Source organism: Erpetoichthys calabaricus, chromosome 9 (assembly GCF_900747795.2).
Source record: "Erpetoichthys calabaricus chromosome 9, fErpCal1.3, whole genome shotgun sequence".
Lineage (NCBI taxonomy): Eukaryota > Metazoa > Chordata > Cladistia > Polypteriformes > Polypteridae > Erpetoichthys > Erpetoichthys calabaricus.
Window position 1 is genome coordinate 4,609,399 of NC_041402.2, and position 15,748 is coordinate 4,625,146.

Sequence of the window (15,748 nt, forward strand, 5' to 3'; positions counted from 1 at the left end):
AAACACTTTCATTTATTAATTCTTTCTTTATCAAAAGCATCTGGGATTAATTCATTCATCCAACTCATTCATGCATTCATGGTCTGACTACCACTGAATTAATTTCATCCATTTATTGAGTTTCTAATTTTACTCATTTATTAGTTTGTTCAATCATTTCTTCATTTTCTGAGTTCAGTTAAAACACACTGATTTATTAACTCATGCCTTCAGTCCCTTGAGTTACTTCAACTTTAGTTTATTTTACTTGAAATTCACAGATTTATTCCATCAGCTGTTTGTGTATTCATTCATTCATCCTCTGATTCCATCTATTCATTCATTCTTCCATTCACTCAGAATTATTTTTTTTTATTTCCTTTAAAGGTTGTTCATTTATTTTCTGGTTTCAGTTAAAATCCACATTCATTTTTTTTAATTATGTGATTATTTCATGTAATAATTCATTCATTTTGTTATGTTATTCAGTCAGTTTATGATTTATGTGTGTTTCTAATGTTATCAGTTCACTCATTTGCAAATTCATGTTTGTTCATTTTCTAATTGCAGTTAAAATGTATCCATTATGTCATTAATTCATGCACTTTTTTTACTGAATTCACTTTAAAGTCATGTATTTCTTTAATTTGACATTCATTCATTCATTCATTCTCTTAATTCCATGTATAAATATCTTCGTTCCTTAATGTATTTTTATATTTCATGTGCATGTTGTTCATTTATTTTCTGGTTTCAGTTAAAATCCACATTCATTTTTTTTTTTAATTATGTGATCATTTCATGTAATAATTCATTCATTTTGTTATGTTATACAGTCAGTTAATGATTTATGTGCAGAGTTTCTAATGTTATAAATTCACTTATTTGCAAATTCATATTTGTTCATTTTCTGATTGCAGTTAAAATGTATCCATTATGTCATTAATTCATGCACTTTTTTTTTTTTACTGAATTCACTTTAAATTCATGTATTTCTTTTATTTGACATTCATTCATTCATTGTCTGATGTATAAATGTCCTCGTTCCTTAATATATTTTTCTCATTTCATGTGCATGTCGTTCATTTATTTTCTGGTTTCAGTTAAAATCCACATTACATTTTTTTTTTAATTATGTGATCATTTCATGTAATAATTATTTCATTTTGTTATGTTATTCAGTCAGTTTATGATTTATGTGTGGAGTTTCTAATGTTATCAATTCACTTATTTGCAAATTCATGTTTGTTCATTTTGTGATTGCAGTTACTATGTATCCATGATGTCATTAACTCCTGCACTTTTTTTACTGAATTCACTTTAAATTCATGTATTTCTTTTATTTGACATTCATTCATTCATTGTCTGATGTATGAATGTCCTCGTTCTTATTTCATGTGCATGTCCTTCATTTCTTTTCTGATTTCATGCGTTCATTGCAGTTGAGTAATCCATTCATGCTTCGGTGTTGTTTCTCCCGACTGACTCTCTTATCGTGTGGATGTTCTGCGCGTGGGCGCGGTTACATTAGCAGAGAATGTGAATGCTGAGCTCCTGTGGCACTGTCAGAGCCCCGGTTCACAGCGTGCCCCTCAGAATGCCATCAGGTCCTCACAGAGGGTGACTGCAATGACCCAACGCCTCACCTTTTCGCCCTTCAATCCTGAGTCGCCCTTCAGGCCTGGTAATCCAGGAGGTCCCTGAAACAGAAGGATATGCTTGGTGTCACTTGATGGAGACTTTGTATGAAATAAAAGCATAGACATGTGCTGCTTAATACATTGAAAGCTCTCATTACGACATGCCCCGAGTCATGGGGTCAAGCATCACTTCTACTTTGAAGTCTGTTACTACAGACTGGTGCCAGCTTTACTTGGGAAGCTCCAGTGCACTGGCATCCACAAATGAGGGGATGCCAGCAGCATCAGAGGTCACTGGCTGTGATTGTGTGCCTGGCAGCAGGTCCCACCGAGACATTGGCTTACATGCCACAGATCTGCTGAGCAGAAAGACGGTGGCAGCAGATGGTGCAGAGAAAGGTCGGCAGAAGTGAGGCCTGCGAGCGCCGCGTGGCAGACGCTTTAAATTCAGCACCGCGGGCCGGGATGGAAAGCAAACCGCCAAGAACAACTGTCTTCATGTTGGAGACAAACTCACCATTGGGCCAGGAGGACCATCTGGGCCTGGAGATCCTGGAAGTCCTTGTTCACCCTGAAAGAACAGCAAAGTTAAAGAATCAGCCAGCCATCCCTTTTTATTTTAAACCCATCAGTCCACTTCAGGGTCATGGGGCCCTTTCATTCACCCATCCATCCATATTGGGGTAATGCAATTATTGGGTTGCAAAAGGCCAGCAGCATTTTAAGGAAGAATGGGCTGTCAGTCCCGTCAGGGGGCACACTTACATACACAATCTGAAAAAATGACATCTTTAGAAGGTGACAGGAACCCCAGAAAATGACATGGACACCGGGAGAACAGGCAAACTCTATTCACACTCACATAAAAAGCAGGAATTTGAACCTAAGGCTGTAGAGATCTGGCCTACTGCACATCTGCCCATTGTCAGACCCACTCAATGCATTTGTCAGTTTGTGGGAGCTGGCGTCTACCCAGCAAAATGACGCACACAGCAGGAATGGCACACTCACGCCCACGTCCGCCCAATCATTCTTACCCCAGTTGAGATAACATGAGCCAATGTACTGAAAGAATAACCCACACAGGAACGGGCAAACTCCAAAAAGTCAAAGATTCAAGTCAGTGCACTGGAGCTGTGTGGTGGCACTGCATTCATATGCCACCCATATTCACCCATATAACTGTTAGTTAAACTGAATGTAATGTTCTGAGAATGTGGGAACAAAATACAGGAACAGGAACACAAGGAGAGCAGGTAGGCTCTGCATAGAAGGAAAAGAACCCTATGGCCCTAACCAGTGTGCCATAATGCCAACTGCACTAGAGATCCAAATATCCAGAAATGAGGGGTGTATTGACAGAAGTGAAAGAGAAGTGCATCAATAATAATTCTTATCTTCTCAAATGAATCAGCAACCTGATGAAGTGCTTTATGGACTCATTCATTCATATCCAAAAAGGATTATTTTCTAAGGGTTTATGGGATTGGATCCACCCAGCAGGATCAAATCCTATATGGAGTTCCGATCCATCACTGGCTGCAGTCACATCCCACGGTGCCACCCTGATATATCAGCCTGATGGAGTACAATAAACTAACCTGAGAACTCGAGAAGTGACAGACTGTAAAAGTATGCAGAGCTTTAACAAGTGCAAGAGAGAAAAATGAAATAAAAGTATGTCACGGGGTACAGCAGCTGGCAATGGGGGTACAGCCAAGGAGGAGACACGTCTTAGCTCAGCATATCAGGGGTGACAACGGCCTGGAGAGTCACAAAGTCACCTCACAACATATTGCTGCTTTGAATCTAAACCAACTTACCACTGGACCCGGGATTCCTCTGAGACCCTCAGAGCCCGTCTTTCCTGGAGCTCCTTGTGGACCAACTGGACCGGTCTTTCCTTGTGGACCTTCCAGGCCAGGTTCACCCTGAAGAAGATAAGCAAGATATTAATATAAATAAAATACATTATTATTATTATTATTATTATTATTATCTTGGCATTTCTAAAAAATGCATTTTAAGATGAATGGACATATCAGAATGGCACTATATAACAGATAGATAGATAGATAGATAGATAGATAGATAGATAGATAGATAGATAGATAGATAGATAGATAGATAGATAGATAGATGTGAAAGGCACTATATAATAGATAGATAGATAGATAGATAGATAGATAGATAGATAGATAGATAGATAGATAGATAGATGTGAAAGGCACTATATAATAGATAGATAGATAGATAGATAGATAGATAGATAGATAGATAGATAGATAGATAGATAGATAGATAGATAGATAGATAGATAGATGTGAAAGGCACTATATAATAGACAGACAGACAGATAGATAGATAGATAGATAGATAGATAGATAGATAGATAGATAGATAGATAGATAGATAGATAGATAGATAGATAGATAGATAGATGTGACAGGCACTATATAATAGATAGATAGATAGATAGATAGATAGATAGATAGATAGATAGATAGATAGATAGATAGATAGATAGATAGATAGATAGATAGATGTGAAAGGCACTATATGATAGATAGATAGATAGATAGATAGATAGATAGATAGATAGATAGATAGATAGATAGATAGATAGATAGATAGATGTGAAAGGCACTATATGATAGATAGATAGATAGATAGATAGATAGATAGATAGATAGATAGATAGATAGATAGATAGATAGATAGATAGATGTGAAAGGCACTATATAATAGACAGATAGATAGATAGATAGATAGATAGATAGATAGATAGATAGATAGATAGATAGATAGATAGATAGATAGATGTGAAAGGCACTATATGATAGATAGATAGATAGATAGATAGATAGATAGATAGATAGATAGATAGATAGATAGATAGATAGATAGATAGATAGATAGATAGATAGATAGATGTGAAAGGCACTATATGATAGATAGATAGATAGATAGATAGATAGATAGATAGATAGATAGATAGATAGATAGATAGATAGATAGATAGATGTGAAAGGCACTATATAATAGATAGATAGATAGATGTGAAAGGCACTATATGATAGATAGATAGATAGATAGATAGATAGATAGATAGATAGATGTGAAAGGCACTATATAATAGATAGATAGATAGATAGATAGATAGATAGATAGATAGATAGATAGATAGATAGATAGATAGATATGAAAGGCACTATATAATAGATAGATAGATAGATAGATAGATAGATAGATAGATAGATAGATAGATGTGAAAGGCACTATATAATAGATAGATAGATAGATAGATAGATAGATAGATAGATAGATAGATAGATAGATAGATAGATAGATAGATAGATAGATAGATAGATAGATAGATAGATATGAAAGGCACTATATAATAGATAGATAGATAGATAGATAGATAGATAGATAGATAGATAGATAGATAGATAGATAGATAGATGTGAAAGGCACTATAATAATAGATAGATAGATAGATAGATAGATAGATAGATAGATAGATAGATAGATAGATAGATAGATAGATAGATAGATAGATAGATAGATAGATGTGAAAGGCACTATATAATAGATAGATAGATAGATAGATGGATAGATAGATAGATAGATAGATAGATAGATAGATAGATAGATAGATAGATAGATAGATAGATAGATAGATAGATAGATAGATAGATAGATAGATAGATATGAAAGGCACTATATAATAGATAGATAGATAGATAGATAGATAGATAGATAGATAGATAGATAGATAGATAGATAGATAGATAGATAGATAGATAGATAGATAGATAGATAGATAGATAGATAGATAGATAGATAGATCCTAAGGTCTCAGTTGACCAACTCAATTCCCCTTTCAGTACAATTAAAAACTGAAATTGAATTTGGAGTCGTGGCGTATGAGGGAAGTAAGCTTGTCGACTGGCAGAAACTTTCCTGACCTATGCAGGAAGTGACCAGGCCAGAAATTGAACCCAGGTCCATGAAGGTCTTAAAGTGCAGCACTGACCACATAGTGTGATCATGCACCCCCCTCCTGAAGTGCTGTCTCCTCATTCACCATGGCACCAAAAGAAGGAGAGGGTCTATTCAACTGAGAGAATTGTATTTATTTTTATTTTTTTTACCTTTGCTCCTTTTTCACCCTGTCTTCCCTCTGGACCTGCAGCACCAGGAGGACCCTAAAATGAATAACCACAAGAGTCATGAGGACCATGGAGCCAATAAATATAAACATGTATAGCATGTACTGAACTCACTTATTCCATTATAGAGCAATTATGGGGGGAACACAATGTTACAACCAAGGATCCAACCTTTGAAGGGACGACTTTCCATCACTCTCATAAAATTCATTCTGGGATTTGAGAAGAAACCCACCCAGGGTATAAAGGGCTAGCTACCTAAACTGAACCCAGACCCCTGCCGCTTTAAGCTCACTGCACCACCATAGCTCCCCTTGCTGACAGGTAGTGATACAAAAACCTTAATGACTCACTCGTTTTCCTGGAGGGCCTGAAGGCCCAGACTCGCCAGTAGGACCAGGTGACCCCTAGAAGATTTGAGAGGAAGGATTTTGTTACACATCATACATATCACAAAATGTTAAAAAAAAAAAAAAAACTAAAGGCAATGCTTCATTTACAGGTTGTCCTGCTTCGCCGTCTTCACCCTTGTCACCAGCTGGACCATCTTGACCCTGAAGGGGAGAAACAAACACAAGTTAAACATTGTCAGTAAGAGTCGTAGAGAGCTATGAAAACACTTCAGTACACGGGTGTCAAATTCTAGGTGAGGGACCCTTAGAGATGCAAGTTGACATGATGAGACATGCTCTGAGTTGTTGAAGGAGAAGCCGACTTATCCGGAGCTTCACATGCTTTTCCCACTGTTCAGTGTATACACATGTGGTGATCTGGTCTGTCACCCCCAGGGGGCAATACGCCCCATAATAATGTAGGATGCCCCAGAAGGTTTAGTATTAAGATGTGGGTGGGAGGGTTGGGGTACCATACTAAGATGTTAAGTTTCCCTGGGACTCTAGAGGGGATTCAATTTGGGGGTTAAGAGGGTCTACTGCTGCGTGACAGATAGGGGTTCACTTCAAGAAGGGCAGTAGGGAACGGAAGGCAGAAAGCCAGGATTACCAAGCATCACACAGATGAGAGCAGGGAGGCCCATTAGGAGACTGGAATTGACAAGGTCTTGACTGGAATTGGGAATAGAGGCCAGAGAAGGAGAAGAAAGGTGGTTTAATAAATAGATGGAGACCGCCATTAAGTATATTTGGGTTGGCAAGTGACACAAACCACCTTACCACACAAATAGAGGCTATGAGGTTTAGTATTTTCTGTTAATGCTGCGCCTTGCGTCTCTTATTCTCATGTACCTTCTGTTTTGTATTATTTTTGTAAAATTAAACCCCGTCCCATTGGCATTTTCTGGCTTTGCTTGTAAAGCACCTCCTATTTCTTTTTTTGACCCCATGATTTCCTTTTCAAGAATGCATAAATGAATCCATCCATCCATTATCCAACCTGCTATATCCTAACTACAGGGTCACGGGGGTCTGCTGGAGCCAATCCCAGCCAACACGGGGCGCAAGGCTGGAAACAAACCCCAAGCAGGGTGCCAGCCCACCACAGATAAGTGAATGACACTAAATAAAATCTAAATATTACCATATACATGTTTCACATGTCTCCCTAACCTGTAAGTTTCTCGTAATTTACTGAACCCGTGTAAGAACGAGGGGGTTGAAAGGGACCCTCAAATCTCCATAACATTACAGAAGGGCATTAAAACGTTGAGCACAGTGTACCGGTGAGACTCTAAGATGGTCATTCAGAGAGCCAGGATATGGTTAAAAGTGCAGGACTTACTGGCTGGCCAGGTTCTCCTGGGGGTCCTGGGTCTCCGGGGAAGCCAACTGGACCCTGAAAGAAGAAATAAAAGAGTTGGGAAAGGTTGAATGGGTTAGATGCCCCTGAATAATTTCTCCTTAAACACTACTCCCACCGGCTAGCCCATAACCCGTTTAAGGAATGGCACTGCAGGATGTCTGATGGTGCCACTTGACAAAACACCAATGAGACGAAAAACCCATCAAAACCCCCAACACTAGCTGAATGGAGCTCCCACCTGTACATTTTTACTGAATCCTCTTGATTACTTGACACCAGTCAACAACCAGTGAAGACACCACATCACATTTTTTGCATTTTATTGTTTTTCTGGGACAAAACCACAATTTTGACGTAAGGTTTTCAGGGTGCCCAAAGGGTTAATTAGAGGTCCCAGACCAGGTGGACCCCTAGTATTTCACACTTTCCTTTCAGGTCCCTGACACATTAGAATTAAATTATCAAGAAAGGATTGAATGTTAAAGTGACCAGTACTTACAGGGCTGCCTTTTGGCCCATCGTCTCCTGGGGGGCCTTTAGGACCAGGTGGACCTGCTGAGCCAGGTGGACCGGCTTCCCCTTTCTCTCCCCTCTCTCCTCTTGGACCCTAAGGAGACAAAGCGGCATGTACTGATTCGTGAAATGGCGACATTTTGGGTCTCTGATAAAGCGGAAAGCCACAAGCTGGGTATCTGATTAGTTTGGCATCCCCTAGGTCAAATGACGCCAGGCTGCACAACTGTTCTTGCATTTCCGGTTGGAGGCTTTCAGAAGGTCTAAGACACAGCAGATGGCCACAAAAGTTTAAAGGACAACTCAACGGAGAATTGGAACATGAGCTAACAGAGGGGAACTGGGAATGTTATGGAAAAATCTGGCCGCACGAGCACAGACTTTTTTGGCATTTTGCTCCAAAGACAGAACTGTGCCCCCAGATCATGACCTCCTCTGATCATACTCCTCCGATTTCAGCTTATGCTAGCAAAAAAAACCAGAAAATCTATCTATCTGTGCTTTCCACTCCACTTATTTCGGGACAGCAGAGACAACTTGAGCAGCATACACTGGTACTCCAAGCATCAGCAGCAAACTCCAAACTTTTCTGAAAGATTCCCAAAGACTCAAATCTGGAAGTGTGACGTTCACTGAGGAAAGAGAACTCTCCCTCCTGTAGCTCTCCACACCAGACGTATCTTCTTTCTCTGCCACTTCAGATTCAAGAATCTAAACCTGACCCCCTTTTGATGGGCACGGGGTTGGCCTGCTTCAGAAAGAAGCTCTCTCATCCCTTAGGAGCAGCTGACCAATGTTCACAGGGAACCCTGCTCCACTTTGGTCTTCAAGGCACTCGTTTGAATATTTGCTACTACCACCAAGATCTGAACCTGTGGTCGCTTCACCCGGGCACTCTCCCTAGGCTTTGGTGCAAACCACAGCGGGCCTCCTACTTGTCACGTGGCAGTGTGTCGCCATCCTCACCAAACACCCACACCACTTTCAAAGATGCTTCTTCACAGACCTACCAAGATGCACCTTAGAGAAACATGAGATACTGTATATGTGGAACTTTGGGGGTAAGCCTGGAAGGGTCACTCTGGACCAGTGGCATTTCTGCTGACATCCAGTGTATAAATGAAATAATATATTCCAGGTGATTTTTCACAATGTTTAGTCTTCTAACCTTTGGCGTCGACACCCACCAACTTTCATTTATGTTGATTTTTGTAAACACCAACTTCTACCCCTTATGTCGACTTTGTCAACACTTACCTACTTCCATTTATGTTTGAACCCACCTTCTACCCTTTATATAGACTTTTGCCAACACACATCTTCTACCCCTCATGTCAACTTTTGTTGACATCCACCATCTACCGAATTTTGTCAACATTATATTCTGCCGTTTATTACTTTTGTTGACACCCTCCTCGTGCCCTTTATGTTAACTTTTGTCAACACCCGCCTTGAACGAATTGATCAAAACTGTTGTCACTTTGAGAACACCACTGGATTGTAAAACATGCTGGTGGCTATATATGTTGGTCCGCACTCGGGGACAACTCAGCCTTCTTATTGAAGAGCTCATTTTAAAGTGACAATTGGGGTCCATTGTACTCATTCCCTTCATTTTCTAAAGCACTTTCATGTTGTTAACTTTTTATCTCTGCTGCTTTAAATGGAAAAGGTTCAGCTCCTTCTGTCATTCCTCTTTGTTCATACCTCATACTCCCGAATCAGCCTATAGTTGCTCTTCTTTGGACTTTCTCTAGTGCTGTTTTGTCTTTTTTGAGTAATACAGAGACTAAATCTACACACAGCTCTCCAGCGGAGACCTCAATGGTGTGTTAAACAGCTTAAGCATAACTTTACTTGACGTATTCACAACACACCAAGGCGCTGTCTAACCTACCACCCCTATTAGCCTGCTGAATGAATTCTCTACATTGCCTGGATGTTGATATGCCCTTCTAAATTAATGCACAATGAAATCCTCAGCCATCAAAGTTCACACATTTAAACTCGATGGACGTCATTAATGTTTTAAGAACCTTCCTGAGTGATAAACAACAAAACAAAAACAACAACCCTTAACAAGGTTATCATCTCAGAATGACTGAGGAATATAATTCTCTATGTTTAGAAGAATGTTTTAACATTTGTGGGAAATCTACCCCCTGAACAGTTTCCAACCGCGTCCCCACATTCTTATTGAAGTACTCATTTTAAATTACAGATGGGGTCCATTGTACTCATTCCCTTCATATCCTAAAGTACTTTCATTATGTTAACTTTTTATCTCTGCTGCTTTAAATGGAAAAGGTTCAGCTCCTTCTGTCATTCCTCTTTGTTCATACCTCATACTCCCGAATCAGCCTATACAGTAGTTGCTCTTCTTTGGACTTTCTCTAGTGCTGTTTTGTCTTTTTTGTGTAATACTGAGACCAAATCTACACACAGCTCTCCAGCTGAGACCTCACTGGAGTGTTAAATAGCTTAAGCATAACTTTACTTGACGTATTCACGACACACCAAGGTGCTGTCTAACCTACCACCCTATTAGCCTGCTGAATGGATTCTCTACATTGCCTGGATATTGATCCATCCATCCATCCATTTTCCAACCCGCTGAATCTGAACACAGGGTCACGGGGGTCTGCTGGAGCCAATCCCAGCCAACACTGGGCACAAGGCAGGAACCAATCCCGGGCAGGGTGCCAACCCACCGCAGGACACACACAAACACACCCACACACCAAGCACACACTAGGGCCAATTTAGAATCGCCAATCCACCTAACCTGCATGTCTTTGGACTGTGGGTGGAAACCGGAGCGCCCGGAGGAAACCCACGCAGACACGGGGAGAACATGCAAACTCCACGCAGGGAGGACCCGGGAAGTGAACCCAGGTCTCCCAACTGCGAGGCAGCAGCACTACCCACTGCCCAACGTGCCGCCCCTTCTAATTAATACACAATGAAATCCTCAGCCATCATTGTTCACACATTTAAACTCGATGGACGTTGTTAATGTTTTAAGAACCTTCCTGAGTGATAAAGAAAAAAAAAACAACATCCCTTAACAAGGTTATCATCTCAGAATGACTGAGGAATATGATTCTCTATGTTTAGAAGAATGTTTTAACATTTGTGGGAAATCTACCCCCTGAACAGTTTCCAACCGCGTCCCCATGTTCTTATTGAAGTACTCATTTTAAATTACAGATGGGGTCCATTGTACTCATTCCCTTCATATCCTAAAGTACTTTCATTATGTTAACTTTTTATCTATATTGCTTTAAATGGAAAAGGTTCAGCTCCTTCTGTCATTCCTCTTTGTTCATACCTCATACTCCCTAATCAACCTATAGTTGCTCTTCTTTGGACTTTCTCTAGTGCTGTTTTGTCTTTTTTATGTAATACTGAGACCAAATCTACACACAGCTCTCCAGCTGAGACCTCACTGGTGTGTTAAGTAGCTTAAGCATAACTTTACTTGACGTATTCACGACTCACCAGGGCGCTGTATAACCTACCACCCTATTAGCCTGCTGAATGGATTCTCTACATTGCCTGGATGTTGATACGCCCTTCTAATTGATGCACAATGAAATCCTCAGCCATCAATGTTCACATATTTAAACTTGATGGACGTTGTTAATATTTTAAGAACCTTCCTGAGTGATAAACAACAAAACAAAAACAACAACCCTTAACAAGGTTATCTGCTCAGAATGACTGAGGAATATGATTCTCTATGTTTAGAAGAATGTTTTAACATTTGTGGGAAATCTACCCCCTGAACAGTTTCCAACCGCATCCCCACGTTCTTATTGAAGTACTCATTTTAAATTACAGATGGGGTCCATTGTACTCATTCCCTTCATATCCTAAAGTACTTTCATTATGTAAACTTTTTATCTACATTGCTTTAAATGGAAAAGGTTCAGCTCCTTCTGTCATTCCTCTTTGTTCATACCTCATACTCCCGAATCAGCCTATAGTTGCTCTTCTTTGGACTTTCTCTAGTGCTGTTTTGTCTTTTTTGTGTAATACAGAGACCAAATCTACACACAGCTCTCCAGCTGAGACCTCACTGGTTTGTTAAATAGCTTAAGCATAACTTTACTTGACGTATTCACGACAAACCAGGGCGCTGTATAACCTACCACCCTATTAGCCTGCTGAATGGATTCTCTACATTGCCTGGATGTTGATACGCCCTTCTAATTAATGCACAATGAAATCCTCAGCCATCAATGTTCACACATTTAAACTCGATGGACGTCGTTAATGTTTTAAGAACCTTCCTGAGTGATAAACAACAAAACAAAAACAACAACCCTTAACAAGGTTATCTGCTCAGAATGACTGAAAAATATAGACTTAGACTTACTGGAGGTCCCACTTCGCCTTGTGGTCCAGGTTCACCAGCCTCACCAGAGTCACCCTGTATAAAAATGAGTGGAAATAAGGAATGAAATCAAATGTTAAATAACACAGAATGTAAAGTTGTTTCCAGTGATTGAATCATTTAGACGAGGGGTTCTCAATTTCGGTCCAGGAAAGCCACCAAGACTGCCTTCTAGACCCAATTTTAGGACTTTGTTGAACCATACTGTGTGCAGGTAATTACACCCTGATGGTAAAGAGTAAAGCAATGGGCGTCATCAACAAAAATATCTACGAGAAGGTGATGAAGTTGTGCAGGTCACAGCTACCGACCGCAGGGGATCACCCCCTGACCGGGAAATGAGGGCTCAAAGTTACTGCTTTTCACAAAATGTAATAATATGGGCCTGTGGAGTGTGGCTGATTACAAACACAAGCGTATTTTTGATATTTGATTCTTTATCAGAGGTCCTAGCCCCTTTATGAGCCACTCCCGGAAGGTTAAATATGACAAATTTCAAACAACATGCACATGGGGGTATCGTTTTAAACTATTTCAAGGTCAGCGTTCCTCAATATGATGCAATTTTTAAATCCTTTCCTAAAGATCTAAGCCCCTAATGGGCCTGAATCAGAGGGTGGAAAGGACAAGTTTCTGTTACAATGGAGAATATTTAAACAATTAAACTGAAGCCTGTGGCGGACGGCTGGGACGCCCCTTTGTCACTGGATCCAGGGGAGCCGCCATGGGAGCCATGCTACATCCCTTGGATGAGTGATGTAATGTATCTCCTTGAAAAAGAACTATGTGCAGATGAACTGAATCAACTTTCTAAGTGGAGATTGTTAATTTGTATATAGCACATAAGCAAACAATAATCTGGTACGTATTTTTAATTTAGCACAACTTTCCTCAAATTTGGACAATTTCTCAAAATTAGCAGCCAAAACCCACATGCATGGCCACGTCAAGACTTCATTTCCATCAGGCGGATGTAGTTTCTACTATGGCTGCTAGATGGCATGACCAGTGCTTCCAATACAATCCTTGGTACATATCGAATACGCATCGACCGGCATTGGTGGGACACATACGCCTCCTCGGCTGCATTCAGGCTGGAAGTGACAATCATCTACAAGTGGTTAATTGGGATGGATCACGTATGGTGGTAGGTCATCACGGATTGTTTAAGCAATCGGCATTGGCAGCGATTCATGAAGGGGACATATTTGGGAGGACAGACAAGATGGTCGTCATGGAATGGGTCTTGAAGACAATAAGGTTGTACTCACACTAGACGTGTTTTTCTCCATTCCATGCCTACTACCATGCTGGCCTGCACTCACACTGCACCTAACGTTCTGTGCCCCGGCACGCTTTGCGTCATGACCATGTGACCGTGTTTAACGCCAAAACAAGATCTGAACACGGAGTGACAGCATGCATGTCCAAAACGATTTTACTTCTTTTGTGGTTGTTTTGGATAATGCTCTTACCGAAATATTGACTGTATTGAGAATTTTGCTGTTAATCGTGCTGCACGTATGAGAAGATTTTTTATGGTGACAAATAATGTCAAGGCAGAAATGTGCAGCTTTTCTTGCCAGCTACAATTCCCATTCATGTTTAAGGTGAGGATAAAAACCCATTTTTAACTCAAAAGATATTAAATGAAACGATTTGTGGCATCATTGACATCATGTCTGTTTTCCGTGCTCGGGCACGTGTAGCGATCACACTGTTCCCGAATGCTACTGAACCGTTCTCTGGCTCACCTCTTCCAAATGGGCCAAGGCACGGTATGGCTGGCCTGGCATAGACTGATCACACTAGTCAAACAAACTAGACTTTGCGGTGGTTACATGTGTACAAATGTGCTCGGGCATGGAACGATTTGCCAACGCGAGCACACCCTAAGAGGGGCAAGATTGGGCCGCGAGAGAAGCCCTGCGCCATGGAGATCATGTTGATCATCTGTTTGTTATTTTTATGCCTGCGAAGGTGGCAATGTGGCACACCTCAGTATAAGACATACCTTCTCACCAACAGCGCCTGGGTTTCCAATGCCTCCAGGGGGTCCTTGAGGGCCATCTGCTCCAGGTGGGCCCGAAGGACCTCTTGGTCCGGGAGGACCTGGTGGGCCCTAGCAGAAAATAAGAAACACACAAATGAGAATGAAAGAAGAAGATACTACTGATATTATTGAAGAAGGAATCATTAAATAACCTTACCATCTGACCAACGTCACCAGTTTCACCCTTCTCACCAGGGGGGCCAGGTAAACCCTGAAAATAAAGATTTACTATTGTAAGTGGTGTCTTAAGAATTCAATATACATACAAAGAAAAAAATATATAATTTATAAAAATAACAGCATGCAAATCACAGGCTTGAACAGTAGGTGGCAGTATTAAAAATAAAACATGCCAGATTTGTGCAACATGCCTTGTATTTTAACATTCTAGAAATGGTTGATAGTGAAAAGAAAATCAATTTTTAAATATGTAATGTAGAAAATGTTCCACTTTTAATGTGGGAACGGTGGGGGGGGGGGGGGGGATTTATTGTTTGTGTGAGCACAGGAAGTCACATGACTGTTTCTTCTATTCAGCCAGGAAGAAGCCATCTATAACCCCAGTTAAGCTCCACCCCTGCCCCGCCTCTTTTGAGTATACTGTCCAAAGACCTGCGGGGTCTCCTTGCTGCCACCTTCTAACCAAATGACCACATCTCCTAGAGAGATGCCAGCTTGCAAATTGAATGGCAGAGGACATCTAAAGAACAGAAGTATTTCTACCACTTATCTGGATCCAGGTTGTGGGTTGTCCAGAACTCCCTTTTCCCCACCACCTTCTGCGAGATTTGGATACCAACCTGTTCCCCAGGCCAGAGCTGAGTGAAATAATCTCTCCAGTGTGTCCTAGGTCTGCCCCGAGATCTCCTCCCTGTTGGATATGCCCAAAACAGGCATCCAGGAGGCACCTTAATCAGAGGCTCAAACCTCTCGATGGAGGAGCAGCGGCTCTACTTTGAGCTCCTCCTGAATGTCTGCACACCTCACCCTACCTCTGAGGCCAGAGCTGAGACACCCTGCGATGGAAGCCCATTTCTCACACTTGACTGAGTTCTTTTGGGCACTACCCAAAGCTCGTGGCCATAGGTGGCGACAGGGACATTGATTGACCAGTAAATCAAAAGCCTTGCTCTCTCTTGACCATGACTGACCAGTACAACGTCTCCATGAGTGTACACACCACTCCTACCCAACTGTCAATCGCTCCCTTCTGTCCTCACCTGTGAACAAG

At 40.8% G+C, this 15,748-nt stretch overlaps 1 protein-coding gene and 1 long non-coding RNA gene across 4 annotated transcripts in view; one reads left to right on the top strand and one right to left on the bottom strand.

The window, feature by feature from the left end:
• The window catches only part of LOC114643693 (collagen alpha-1(V) chain-like), a 519,467-nt gene that overhangs the window by 46,175 nt on the left and 457,544 nt on the right, over window positions 1-15,748 (bottom strand). For all 3 annotated transcript variants that reach the window (XM_051931584.1, XM_051931585.1, XM_051931583.1), the window contains 11 exons: window positions 14,675-14,728; window positions 14,479-14,586; window positions 12,447-12,500; window positions 8,052-8,159; window positions 7,532-7,585; window positions 6,295-6,348; window positions 6,148-6,201; window positions 5,777-5,830; window positions 3,443-3,550; window positions 2,137-2,190; window positions 1,626-1,679 (listed from right to left, as the gene is read on the bottom strand). In XM_051931584.1, the coding sequence (XP_051787544.1) occupies window positions 1,626-1,679; window positions 2,137-2,190; window positions 3,443-3,550; window positions 5,777-5,830; window positions 6,148-6,201; window positions 6,295-6,348; window positions 7,532-7,585; window positions 8,052-8,159; window positions 12,447-12,500; window positions 14,479-14,586; window positions 14,675-14,728 (756 nt within the window). The remainder of the gene's footprint in view (window positions 1-1,625; window positions 1,680-2,136; window positions 2,191-3,442; window positions 3,551-5,776; window positions 5,831-6,147; window positions 6,202-6,294; window positions 6,349-7,531; window positions 7,586-8,051; window positions 8,160-12,446; window positions 12,501-14,478; window positions 14,587-14,674; window positions 14,729-15,748) is intronic.
• Window positions 1-15,748, top strand: part of LOC127529105 (uncharacterized) — a 152,724-nt gene that overhangs the window by 9,669 nt on the left and 127,307 nt on the right. The gene's annotated exons all lie outside the window — the stretch shown is intronic.